The 13,926-nt window shown below is 43.9% G+C and overlaps 1 protein-coding gene across 2 annotated transcripts in view; it reads right to left on the reverse strand.

Moving 5' to 3' along the window:
• cabin1 (calcineurin binding protein 1) overlaps nt 1-10,274 on the reverse strand; it is a 524,701-nt gene extending 514,427 nt beyond the window's left edge. For both annotated transcript variants that reach the window (XM_078226800.1, XM_078226799.1), the window contains exons 1-4: nt 10,081-10,274; nt 6,382-6,471; nt 5,732-5,845; nt 2,261-2,395 (exon numbers count right to left, since the gene is read on the reverse strand). In XM_078226800.1, coding sequence (XP_078082926.1) covers nt 2,261-2,395; nt 5,732-5,845; nt 6,382-6,471; nt 10,081-10,083 — 342 coding nt within the window. In that variant the 5' untranslated portion in view covers nt 10,084-10,274. The remainder of the gene's footprint in view (nt 1-2,260; nt 2,396-5,731; nt 5,846-6,381; nt 6,472-10,080) is intronic.
• Nucleotides 10,275-13,926: the final 3,652 nt, after the last annotated feature.

Below are 13,926 nucleotides of genomic sequence, written 5' to 3' on the forward strand. Positions count from 1 at the left end.
ATGTTGGGATAAATGGTCTGTTTAAGTGGGATGCATGGAAGGGCTGATTTGCTGCAGCCTCTGCGCCACTCCCATAAAGCAAATTGCACAGAGGACACGGTGCAAAGGAAGGGGAGATGAAATGCAGGAAACCGGCGCAATGAGTGTGATGGAATATGTGAGAAACCAGGGAGGAGAAGAGCAAAAAATGATATGCAAGTTTTGCTGGCTTCTTTTAATTTGAACACCAGCAACTGAATCCAAAGAGCTTCTACAAATACATAAAGAGCAAAAGAGTAACAAGGGAGGGAGTAGAGCCTCTTAAGGATCAACAAGGTCATCTATGTGCGGATCCACAAGAGATGGGTGAAATCCTAAATGAATATTTCTCATCAGTATTTACTGTTGAGAAAAGCATGGATGTTTGGGGAAATAAATAGTGATGTCTTGAGGAGTGTACATATTACAGAGGTGGTGGTGCTAAAGTGCATCAAGGTAGATAAATCCCCGGGACCTGATGAAGTATATCCCAGGGCGCTGTGGGAGGCTAGGGAGGAAAATGTGGGTCCCCTAGCCGAGATATTTGAATCATTGATAGTCATGGGTGAGGTGCCTGAAGATTGGAGAGTGGCAAATGTTGTGCCTTTGTTTAAAAAGGGCTGCAGGGAAAAGCCTGGGAACTACAGGCCAGTGAGCCTCACATCTGTGGTAGGTAAATTGTTGGAAGGTATTTTGAGAGACAGGATCTACAGGCATTTAGAGATGCAAGGACCAATTAGGAACAGTCAGCATGGCTTTGTGAGTGGAAAATCATGTCTCACAAATTTGATTGAGTTCTTTGAAGGGGTAACCAAGAAGGTAGATGAGGGCAGTGCAGTTGATGTTGTCTACATGGACTTTAGCAAGGCCTTTGACAAGGTACCACATGGTAGATTTGTTGTATAAAGTTAAATCTCACGGGATCCAGGGTGAGGTATCTAAAGGGATACAAAATTGGCTTCTTGACAGAAGCCAGATGGTGGTTGTAGAGAGTTGTTTTTCAAACTGGAGGCCTGTGACCAGCAGTGTGCCTCAGGGATCAGTGCTGGGCCCACTGTTATTTGTCATTTATATTAATGATTTGGATGAGAATATAGGGGGCATGGTTAGTAAGTTTGCAGATGACACCAAGATTGATGGCATAGTGGACAGTGAAGAAAGTTATCTCCAATTGTAACGGGATCTTGATCAATTGGGCCAGTGGGCTGACAAATAGCAGATGGAGTTTAATTTAGACAAATGCAAGGTGATGCATTTTGGTAGATTGAACCAGGGCAGGACTTACTCAGTTAATGGTAGGGCGTTGGGGAGAGTTACAGAACAAAGAGATCTACGGGTACATGTTCATAGCTCCTTGAAAGTGGAGTCACAGGTGGACAGAGTGGTGAAGAAGGCATTTGGCATGCTTGGTTTCATCGGTCAGAACATTGAATGCAGGAGTTGGGACGTCTTGTTGAAGTTGTACAAGACATTGGTAAGGCCACACTTGGAATACTGTGTGCAATTCTGGTCACCTATTATAGAAAGGATATTATTAAACTAGAATGAGTGCAGAAATGATTTACTGGGATGCTACCGGGACTTGATGGATTGAGTTATAAGGAGAGGCTGAACAGGCTGGGACTTTTTTCTCTGGAGCGTAGGAGGCTGAGGGGTGACCTTATAGAGGTCTATAAAATAATGAGGGGCATAGACAAGGTAGATAGTCAATATCTTTTCCCAAAGGTAGGGGAGTCTAAAACTAGAGGGCATAGGTTTAAGGTGAGAGATGAGAGACACAAAAGTGTCCAGAGGGGCAATTTTTTCACACAGAGGGTGGTGAGTGTCTGGAATAAGCTGCCAGAGGTAGTAGTAGAGACGGGTACAATTTTATCTTTTAAAAAGCATTTAGATAGTTACATGGGTACGATGGGTATCGAGGGATATGGGCCAAATGCGGGCAATTGGGATTAGCTTAGGGGTTTTAAAAAAAAAGGGCTGTTTGGACAAGTTGGGCCGAAGGGCCTGTTTTCATGCTGTAAACCTCTATGACTCTATAACTCTATGATTCTATAATTGGGTTTGGCTAAAAACAACGAAGCCGGTTGCTAAAAGAAAATCAAGCAACAACCATTTAACAGTTTGAACATCTGGAAAATCAAGAGTATTGATATTTTTAAAAAATATTTTCCAAATGATTCTCACATCCACTCATGAGTCCGAGCATCAACTCTTTTTGCAATAAATATATTTTGTTTCTCACCTCCAGATAAAATTCCATAGCTGTGCTTGGGTCATCTTTCTGGGATGCTAAACTGGCCAAGTTTTTATATGTAGAATACTTCAGCATCAATCCAGGGTGCTTTAAACCTTCATTCTCATCACCAGATAGAACAGCCTATAAGTTAACATAGCAAAATGTGTACATTTCATTAAGGGACTAGATGGTTGTCAGCAAGCAATTGGGAGTTACTCTGAGCTCACTCACCTGCAAGAGGCGTTTCCTCTATCTAACTAATAGCTACATACAAAAGACAGTTTCAATCAAGTACGTTCAATAAACACACGGGCAAAACTTGAGTAATTTGTCCCCAGTGCAACAATTAGATTTCACGTAACAGCTTAAACATAGAAATAGATAAAATTCAACATAGAGGATAGAGGAGGAATGACTAAAGCATAGTCAAAAGGTGGGACTTAAAGAGGAAAAGGAAGGAAGTCAAGAGACTTGGAGAAGGAACTTCAGATTGCAGGGTCCAGTCAACCAAAGGTATGTTTGCCAATGGAAGAGCAAAGGATGGGGGCTCAACAATAGGCCAGAACCAGGGTAAAGCAGGAAAGGTTCTCAGGCTGGAGGAGAATGACAATTTTAAATCTGAGATGTTAGGGGACCAAGGACCAAAGTAGATCAACAAGCACGGAGAAAATGGCTGAGTGGGACTTGGTGCAGGACAGGATAAGGGCAGCAGAGTTCAGTATGAACTGAATTTCCTGGAGGTTTCGCAGGTTAACCCAAGACAGCACTGCAATACTCCCATCTGAGAGGTGGCAAAGGCCTGGATGAGAGTTTCAGGAGTGAGGTGATGATAGAGGTGGGCCAAGTCACAGAAGTGGAAATAGGTGATCCTTGTCCGAGACAGGATGTGAGGTTGGAAGATCAGCTCAGGGTCAAACTCGAAGGCCCAGTTGTAAAACATCTGGTTCAAGCTTGAACAATGACTGGGAAATGGGATGAAATCAGCAGCAAGAGTATGAGTTTGAGGTGATGTAGGAGGTGCTTGAAGGTGATGCCTTCAGTCTTCCCAATACTTAACTGAAGGAAATTTCAGCTCCTCCAGGATTGGTTGCTGGAAAAACAGTTTGACATCACATTCACTCAAGGTTTTGTTAAGAGGTGATGGAAAAGTAGAGCTGGGCGTCAAACTGTACATAGTCGCTACAACTGGATGAAAAACGAACCAAGCAAGAACAGTCACATTGAGCAGAATAACAAAGGAAAGGCAGTGGAGGAGGGATGGTGTGACTGGCAGTATCAGGAGATGAAGGACAATGCAAGATAGACATTTCTGAAAGAAAAGCAAAATGCTGTTTTTATGCCAGATTTCCAGAATCTGTCAAAACTCAGATGGCAGCATCTTGAAGAGAGAAACAGTTAACGTTGAGTCCTTTATGTTTCTTCTTTAGAAGGGTAGTTGATTAATTGTAATACATACTTGTGTAAAGGTAAAGTTGCCATAGTCCCAGATGACCATAGGCTGACTGGTGGCGATTTAACCTGAGGATCTCCACACCTCAGGCAAGGGGCAAGGTTGAGGAGGACGGCCTTCATGAATAATCTCAGGCAGTACAGGAACTGAACCCGTGCTATTGGGAGTCGCTCTGCAACACATACTAGCCTTCCAGCCAACTGAGCTAACCAACTCCCCATTGCCTGTGTAAAGCACCATAATAAAGCAAGTGTTTCTTTCTATTATGTGGTCAACTAGCATTGGAGCCAGGATGCACTTTAGTGGGCATTAATGAAGTTAAGGGATAGAAGGTGGGTAGAAGTGAGTCTCGTGGACAAATTGAGCTGGAAGATGGAAATGGGGAGATAGGAGGGTCACTCGAGAAACATACTTGCTCTGAGTTGCACAAGGAGGAAATCTTGCAGTTAAGAACTTGAGATTTAAAAACTTCTTTACAACCCATTGACAGGGCCCAGCAATATACTTTTTTATTAATTCGTGGGACATTGGTGTCACTGGTTGGCCAGTATTTATTGCCCATCCCTAGTTGCCCTCGTTCAGAGGACAGTTGAGAGTCAACCACATTGCTGTGGCTCTGGAGTCACATGTAGGCCAGGCCAAGTAGGGACAGCAGATTTCCTTCCCTAAGGACATTAGTGAACCAGATGGGTTTTTACAACAATTGACAATGGTTACATGGTCAGCTGTAGATTCTTAATTCCAGATATTTTTATTCAATTCAAATTCTACCATCTGCTGTGGCAGGATTTGAACCCAGGTCCCCAGAATACTAGCTGAGTTTCTGGATCAATAATTTAGTGATAATACCACTAGGCCATTGCCTCCCCATTTTTATTCATCTGTGGGATGTAAACATCACTGGCTAGACCAGCATTTATTGTCCATTCCCAATTGCTCGAGAAGATGGTGGTGAGCTGTTTATTGAGCCACTCAGTCCATCAGCTGTTGGTACACCTACAGTGCTGTGATGGTGGGAGTTCCAGGATTTTCACCCAGCGACAGAGAAGAAAGGGTGATTTATTTTCAACTCAGGATGGCGAGTGATTGGAGAGGAACTTCCAGCTGGTGGCGTTCCTCCAGGATCATCCTCAACACCGGTGCCCCACAAGGCTGTGTCCTCAGCCCCTTACTATACTCCTTATACACCTATGACCGTGTGATCAAATTCCCTCCAATTTGATTTTCAAGTTTGCTGACGATACCACCATTGTTGGTTAGATCTCAAACAATGATGAAACAGAGTACAGAAATGAGATAGAGAACCTGGTGAACTGGTGCGATGACAATAATCTCTCCCCTCAATGTCAACAAAACGAAGGAGGTTGTCATCGACTTCAGTACGCATAGTAGAGAAATGCCCCTGTCTACATCAACGAGGACAAAGTAGAAATGGTCAAGAGCTTCAAGCTCTGAGGTGTTCAGATCACCAACAACCTGTCCTGGTTCCCCCATGCCGACACTATAGTTAAGAAAGCCCACCAACGTCTCTACTTTCTCAGAAGACTAAGGAAATTTGGCATGTCCGCTACGACTCTCACCAACTTTTACAGATGCATCATAGAAAGCATTCTTCCTGGTTGTATCACAGCTTGGTATGGCTCCTGCTCTGCCCAAGACCTCAAGAAACTACGAAGGGTCATTCGTGAATGAAGTCCAGTCGATCACTCAAACCAGTCTCCCATCCATTGATTCTGTCAACACTTCCCACTGCCTTGTAAAAGCAGCCAGCATAATTAAGGACCCCGTGCACCCCGGACATACTCTCTTGCACCTTTTTCCGTCTGGAAAAAGATACAAAAGTCTGAGGTCACGTACCAACCGACTCAAGAACAGCTGTTTAAGAGGGTGTATAGATTTCTCGTCAAGCAGGCTGCTTTTCCTGGATGATGTCAAGATTCTTGAGTATTACAGGACAAGTGGATAGCATTGCAATGAGTACAAAATGGGTTTAAACTCCAAGTTTCTGCATGTCTTGTGATGCTTACCTCTTTCAGCAGCTGCGTATTCAAGAGTTCATGATAAGCCTTTTCAGACTCTTCATAGCGATCATGTTTCTGGAGATCTAATGCTTTGTGGTAGAGAGAAAATGCTTCAGCTTCCTGTATTAGAAAAACATACATTAGTTAAATTAGTTTAGGTCATAGCCTGGAGAGCAGTCGCCAATAAAAACAAAATGTCCTTCACACCTTCAGCTGAGAAACAACGACTGTTGAAATGATATCAGGTGATCACCAGGCATCTGGTATAAAAGGACCACCTATAAAAGGGACCTGGGTTCAATTCCAGCCTTGGGTGTCTGTCTGTGTGGAGTTTGCATGCTCTCCCCGTGTCTGGGTGTGGGTTTCCTCCCACAGTCCAAAGATGTGCAGGTTAGGTTGACTGATCATGTTAAATTGCTCCTTAGTGTCCAAAGTTGTGTAGTTTAGGGGGATTACTGAGGTAAATACGCATGGTTACAGGGATAGGGCTTGAGTGGGATGCTCTACTGGAGAGTCAGTAAAGACTCAATGGGCCGAATGACCACCTTCTGCACTGTAGGAATTCTATGCATTGCCTAGAAAATCCTCAGTTTGTGATTGGTTAACTTATTTCAACTGGAATGCTACAATTCACAATGTTAAACAATGGGACAAACCTGAGCCTCTTTTGTTTGAGTTTTGTGGCTCTTGAAGGATTCTTCATGGTCTTCCACCACTGTAGTGTCATTTAACGCAGCAATACGGATCTAGCAAAACAAATGTGTAATAAAAAAGACATTATTACAAAAACAATTAACTAAATTTTAACAAGCTTATGAAGAACAGGTACATATCCTAGAAATTGTCAGCATTGTGATCTTACTCTCAACTCATCCTTCATACAACCACAAGAGGATAAAATGAAGGCAGCAGGAGCAAATTACTATACAATAATACATCTCATTAGTCTGGGGATACATTAGCCATTTCAATAACACCATTCATACATTGCAGCTCCAATTCATAAAACATCTGCTGGAGAATAAGAAATCTAATCAGCAACATGATTTTAGAAAGCACTCTGACATTTTATTTCCTTCCTTTCCGGGGCTAGAATCTTCTCTGAAACTTCACAAGAAAAAAAAACGTCAGCAAAAAATACTACTTTATACCAACATTGAATTATTCACTAAAATCTCAGAAGAAAATACAGCCTGAGTTTCCCAGATACTACATTCTACCACAACAACACACACCACATACGACTAACCAACCAAGGGTACACATAAGAAACACAGCAACAAATAAGCCTTCTACCCAGGGTAATGTAACAAGTCGTTCAGAATGGCACTTTCAAATGTAATCACATTGTGGCAGAAGCTTTTCCCTTTGGTCACCATCTTCTCTGGCTAACTTCAGGCTAAATCTCCCACTCCTTTCTCATGTAACTATGTTGGCTCTACTGTTTATGAACCCAGGCAAACTAAGCAGTAGAGTTTATTTCTAGAGAGATAGAATTATAAAATTAAACTAGCATTAAACCTTGCTCACACTTCGAGTACTGCGTACAACACAGGGCACCATATCATTAAAAGGACACTGAAGAGAATGCATAGAAAGATTTACAAAGATTATACCGGAAATGCAGGTGTGTACCTATGAGAGGATGAACAGGCCAAGTCTCTTTTCTCTTAAAAAGATAAGGCCAATCTCAGAGGTCTTTAAAATTATCAAAGATAAAGTAGATGCAAAATATTCCTCTTGTGGAGCACAGCAAAGCTATAGGCCAATGAATTCAGGAGAAACTGCTTTACCCAAAGAGTGGTGAGATTATGGAACTCACTACCACGGGGTGCAGTTGAGATAAATAGCATAGATGCATTTAAGGGGAAGTTAGATAAATGTATAAGGGAAAAGGAATGAAGCTGAAATGAGTTAGATGAGGAAAGATAACATAAGGTTTGCGAGGAATGGAATTGGTTCAGCTAAATGACCTGTTTTTGTGCTGTATGTCCTACTTTATGTATAAAAACGATCACCGCTTATCCCTGACTCTCTGTTGCAATCTTTCCTGATCTCCCAATGTTATTTAGGTAATTAGTTGTAGTCCATGAAGGACCATGGGCATCTTTCTCCATTCAAAAGACAACTGAGGGGCACCACTGCACATCAAGCATGGGGCAAGTGAGCAGTGCAGGCCTCCAATGAACTACCACAGTGTGAGGATGAACTTGTGCTGTCGGTGTCATTTTGCATCAAATTCTAACCAAATAAGCTAAATGTCATTCATGCTACTATATAGCCATTGCTCCTCTGAGCTTTCCGCTCGTTTTTTTGGGAGTCTAAAATATTAGTATAGTTAGCACATTAGATGACAGCACATCACCCTGCTCAGATTCTTCCCATTTCATTGAAGACAATGTCCATTGGATAACTGATGAGGAAGCTGTGCAATATCCACAAAGATATTGCCCAGAGACCAGATACCAGCAACATGCCCTGGGTTCATACTGGACAGGATTGGATTACCAGGGGGTAGTGGTGGTGAAGATGTACAATAAGCGTGTGGCTGCCATATTCTGCCGAGGAGGATCACAGCAAGATAAACATTTTCAGGCCTCAAGCAAAGGATTCTGCTACCTGATATTTGTTTAATGAGGACTCAAACTTTTATGTCAGTTGTCTAACAATAAGAAAGACTACTCTCCTTTGATAGGTGCAGGTAAGCAGAGTCATGGTAGCTTCAATAGAACAGGACTACTGATCGAAGAATGAAACAGAGGCAACCATGTAAACTCAGTAACTTGACACTTGAGCCAAGCAGGTCATGGAGAAACTTGAAAAATGGGGAGATAATCTTGATCATTAATGGTTCCTGGAAGGTAAACCCACAACAGGGATTTTCCCATTCAGCTCCAGATAACCTATTCCTCCAGATGATAGGCAGTGTATGCTGTCTGAAATGTTGAGGCCAACCAGATTTATTCATGGTAGCTTTAGTTACCTCAAAATATTATCCTGTGAGCAGGAAAACAATCCTCACCAGCACTGATAATCACGAAGAAGCATGTCATAATTTAAGAAAGGAAGAGGAAAATGCCACATTCACATTTTCTGCAATTTCATATCATTCACAGTGCAGAGAAAATCCCAGGTATTTCATTAACCATTCTAGTGTTCAGTCCATTCACTATTCCTCAAAGCAGTTCAGGCCAGTCTGAACAGGCCAGTAGAGCACAACATTAAGACTTAAACTGAAAGTGGCAGATAACATTCGGATCACATCACATCATAATGGCCATTTCCACAAAGAAAAATAACCTCCTGACCTTCAAAAGCACCACCACCATCAATCAGAAGTTTAACTGGATCTATGATATCAATATCATAGTCACAAAAGCAGCAGACAGATTGCCTATCTTGTGACAAGTAACCCCTAAATACTCTCAACTATCAACAAAGTCCAAAACAGGATTGAGGGCGGCTCAGTGGTTAGCACTGCTGCCTCATAGCGCCGGGTTCAATTCCAGCCTCAGGTCACTGTATGTGTGAAGTTTGCACGTTCTCCCTGTGTCTGCAAGGGTTTCCTCCAGATGTCCCTGTTTCTTCCCACACTCCAAAGATGTGCAGGTTAGGTTGATTAGCAATGTTAAGTTGTCCCTTAGTTCCAAAGAAGTGCAGGTTAGGTGGATTGGCCATGCTAAATTGCCCCTTAGTGTCCAAAGATGTGTAGGTTAGGAGGATTAGCAGGGTAAATATGTGGAGTTATAGGGATAGGGTCTGGGTCGGATTGTGGTTGGTACAAACTCAATGGGCCGAATGGCCTCCTTCGGCACTGTAGGAATTCTGAGGATCTTCAGCCTGTTTCTCTCTCCACAGATACTGCCTGGCCTGCTGAGAACTTCCAGCACTTTCCGCTTTTATTCTGAGTATTCACTTATGATGCAGCAGGAACACAAAGTCTGACACCATTCTGGACAAAGCAGTCCATGGGAGCATCAGCCGGTTTCTAGATTAATTATCCATCTCCTTCATGATCGATGTACTACTGTTCAAAAGCTGCATTGCAATGAAAGATCATGCTCGTTTCAAGGGTAGCTTCTAGCATTGCAATCCCAACCATCATCGCGAAGAGCAAGTGTCAAGGGAACACCGTCATCTTTGTTCCCCATGTTCCTCCGGCAGCATCGAGTCAGAATCCTACCCTGACACCATTGTCGAAGCACCGCATTGTGACTGGTTTAAAGAGTAGGCCTTCTCAAATTACAAAGCAGCAGTAAAGGTGCTACTGCTCAGCCCAGACACTTGGAACCTCCTGCGCTCAGGACTCTTGTAGCCCCGACTGCAGGCTGCATTCCCCGGCCGGTCTCACTCACCATCCTGCGCCGCTGCTGGCCTTTGCTCCGCTGGGAGAGGCGGCTCCTCACTCCAACCTTCACACACACAGGGACAGGGAGAGATCTGGCCGCCCGGACAAGCGGCAGTGAGCGGCGTCAGCACAATACGGGAGGCCGGGGCAGGAGAGCGGGCCCGAGGGAATAGGACCCCAGGACACGGGGGGGGGGGGGGGGGGGTGACAGGACCTTTAATGTCCAGCTGGGGTGGGGAGGGTGACCGGAACCTCACTGTCCAGCTGGGATGCGGAGGGTGACCGGACCCTCACTGTCCAGCTGGGATGGAGGGGTGGCCGGACCCCCACTGTCCGTGGAGGGGGAGGGAACTAGACCCTCACTGTCCAGCTTCGGGAGGTGGGGGTGGGGATGGTAAAGACCCTCACTGTCCAGCTTTGGGGGGGGGGGGGGGGACTTGACCCTCACTGTCCAGCTGGGGTGGGGTGGGGGGGGGGGGGGGGGGGGACTGACTGGACCCTCACTGTCCAGCTGGGGTGGGGGGGACTGACTGGACCCTCACTGTCCAGTGGTGGGGGGGGGCACTTGACCCTCACTGTGCAGTTGGGGGGGGGGGGGTGACTGGACCCTCACTGTCTCGATTGGGGGGGGTGACTGGACCCTCACTGTCCGGATTGGGGGGGGGTGACTGGACCCTCACTGTCCGGATTGGGGGGGGGGGTGACTGGACCCTCACTGTCCGGATTGGGGGGGGGTGACTGGACCCTCACTGTCCGGATTGGGGGGGGTTGACTGGACACCCACTGTCCAGTTGAGGTGGGGGATGACCGGACGCTTACTCTCCAGGGGGTATTTGAGGGAGGGTCTCACATTCTGGCCCTCCCCGGCCTCGCTATCGCTGCACTGTCTCTGCCCCTTTTCGTTGCCATAGGGCTTCTTCCGAACATCTCAATAACCTGTCTTCCGACTGGGCAGGAGCCCAACAAAGACATCCAATCAGATCACACGGCTCCGCTCCCAGCCAGGAAACCAATCACCGCGCCACGCACCAGTGGGCGGGGCGGGCGCCAGTGGGCGGTACCCGACACTCCAGTCAGTCGGGCTGGAGCTCCAGTGGGCGGGTCAGGAGCTCTACTGGACGGTGCATGACCTCCAGTGGGCGGGATGAGAGCTCTAGTAGGCGGGGCAAGAGGTCTAGTGGGCGGAGCAGGAGCGACAGTCGGCGGGCTGGAGCTGAAAGTGGACGGGGCTGGAGCTCCGGGTTGGGGGAAACACGTGCTCCACCAATCGGAGTGCTGCTTCTGACCGTTGGGCGGTGCCGCGAGCGCAGGCGTGAAGAGCGCACGCGCCGGGGCTTCAAGAAAAAAGCGCCAAAACTCTAATGTCATGATGTTGGGATAGCCCTTCAGGGAGAGGAGGGAGGGAGGTGATGCGAATAGAGGCAGGCGGGCCCCCGGGGGCATCATTTGAATCAATGAAATCCGAGGGACGGGAGATGAAAGTAATAAAGCGAGCAGAGCTGCAGCTGGAATTGAAACTTAAATAATTCAGAGAAATATTTGTAAGTGGGAGAGAAAAAAACGAGCGGGGACTAAATTTACTTCATATTATTTGATTAAATTGTGAGACATTCATAAAGTATTGAAATTGTACACTTGATAAATCCACGAGGAAAAGAATAATTCCGTTCATAATTGTATTTCTGATTTTTAAAATAGGAAATTAGTTTGGCATTGTGAGGATTTAAAAATAATAGATTCTATTTCAACTTTTACAAGGTAAATTAGGTTCATAAATTGTATTTAATATTTTAGAAATTCGTTTAATTTATTTATTATTGAAATGGGGCATTTGTACCAGAGTAGAACAGTCTGTCTAGACAGGATCATATATCCACTGAAATGAAAAAAAATTGTCAACAAAATCATCAACACAAAGTCAAAAATTACTTGTCGATGAATCAACTCACTGGAAACTCGACTCTCATTTTTGAATTATGAGGCCAGCTATGTTTTTTTTGGACTTAATTGAGCTGCAGAGTGCTACAGCAGAAGCCATTAAAGGGTATATTTTAAAATTCTTCACTAGTGAACTATGATTCGAGGTGTTGATCTGGTTTGGTATTCAAAGCAGAAATGTGATGTTATGAGTCAAAGCTGGTGTTGGGAAACTACTACAAAAGGATTAAATAATAGACTGGAACTTGCTGTTGATGAAGCTTTAGAAGTCACCAAAGGTACAAATGACTTAAAATATTTTTTGGATGTAAACACTGTACTTCAAAGAATGGGCGGTGTCCAGGTGAAGAGCAGCCAGTGAAGTCTGGCAAACACCCTGCTTTGGCAAAACACTTTGTAGAGGCCTCACAAGACTGGTCAAGAGTTGGAAGAGAGCATGTTAAATTTCAAGGACGACACTCCAAATTGTGTTCTGTAAATTTTATCAGAAACCTTTCTCTAATACTGGATATATTGACAGGACCGAAGAACTTGTCTGAGATGTTACAAGAATGAGAAATTACCATTCCAAAAGCAGACAATCTAATTAAAATATGCATCAAGAGAATCAAAAATCTAAAAACAGACCCAAAAGTTCAATCTGAACAAGCCCAGAAGGCTAAACAATACATTTTGTTCAGAAACAGCAAAACTGGATGGTGCTGGGAAAATCCCCAGAATCAACTGTTCTCAATTCATTCAAGCAGTCATTGACAACATGAGGACAAAACTATTCACAACTGCTTCAAACAAAGCAGTTTGAAACTTATCTTTGCAATAGACAGCTTTACTGCAAGCACTGATGACTGCAAAAGGAGATTCAAGGCAATGAATAATATAATTACAGTGAAACAGATCACACTTAACACTAGTCTTGGAGTGGACTTGCCATTCATTTTATGTGTGAGACTTTTATGCAGTGAAATCCAATGCCATCTGTAAAATTGTGGCCTGGAAACGGTTGATATGCATTACATTCATCTCAAGGTATTGCAGGACGACAACAGGGAGAGCAGTGACATCAGAGAATGGACCAATGTGGGAGTTTCTATAAGGTTAGTTCATCCTTTTATTCCAATAGTTTTATTTGTCATGGCAACAGATCATAGCCATGAATTGTGTATGGACATATTGAACTTTTAAATAAGACATATATTTTTAAAAAAATAATAAGCTGGCTGAGACTGAAGTAACCACTTGCTGGAATTCCTATATGGATTACACTCAGTCCTGAGAAAGACAACGGAATGTTGCACCCTTTCTCAGACTGAGGCACTTCAAAGGAAGAGATGCAATGGAAAAGCTGATCTGTAATGTCCTATGGAGATAATGGAAGCTGATTGTCATCTCAGCAGAAACCATCTGCTGTGAGCTATATCCCAGGCATGTTTGTGTTTTTCATCTTACAGGAATATACAAGAAAAGGAGTTACAAAACAATTACAACCTCTGTCTTTGTGTGCCAGTCAGGTGTTGTAGATTGCTATGATCCCAGCTGATATCGTTGGACAGTCAAGTCCCAAAATGCAACTTTGGATCGAAAGACCATAACTTATTTATTTTTTAGAGACATGGATGAACAGAATCACATGACTACCAATTAACTGTAAATTAAATAATAAAACATGTATTAAATGTGAAAAGATTGATTATAATACAATACACCTTCACCCCACGCATATCTTCACATGTACACAGTGTGATATTGTACCTTTAAGAATTTTTTTTTAAATCATGTTCTCTGCAGCTATAATAGCTTGGGTTTTTTTCATTGTTGTCGGGCTGTCTGGAGTAGTCCTTTTATTGCTGCTTCAATGGTTTAAATGGGGTTTTGTTTATTTTTACTCTGGGATCTTTTATGACCCTGCATTGTGAGG

The sequence above is a fragment of the Mustelus asterias genome, chromosome 13 (assembly GCF_964213995.1).
Source record: "Mustelus asterias chromosome 13, sMusAst1.hap1.1, whole genome shotgun sequence".
Taxonomy (NCBI): Eukaryota; Metazoa; Chordata; class Chondrichthyes; order Carcharhiniformes; family Triakidae; genus Mustelus; species Mustelus asterias.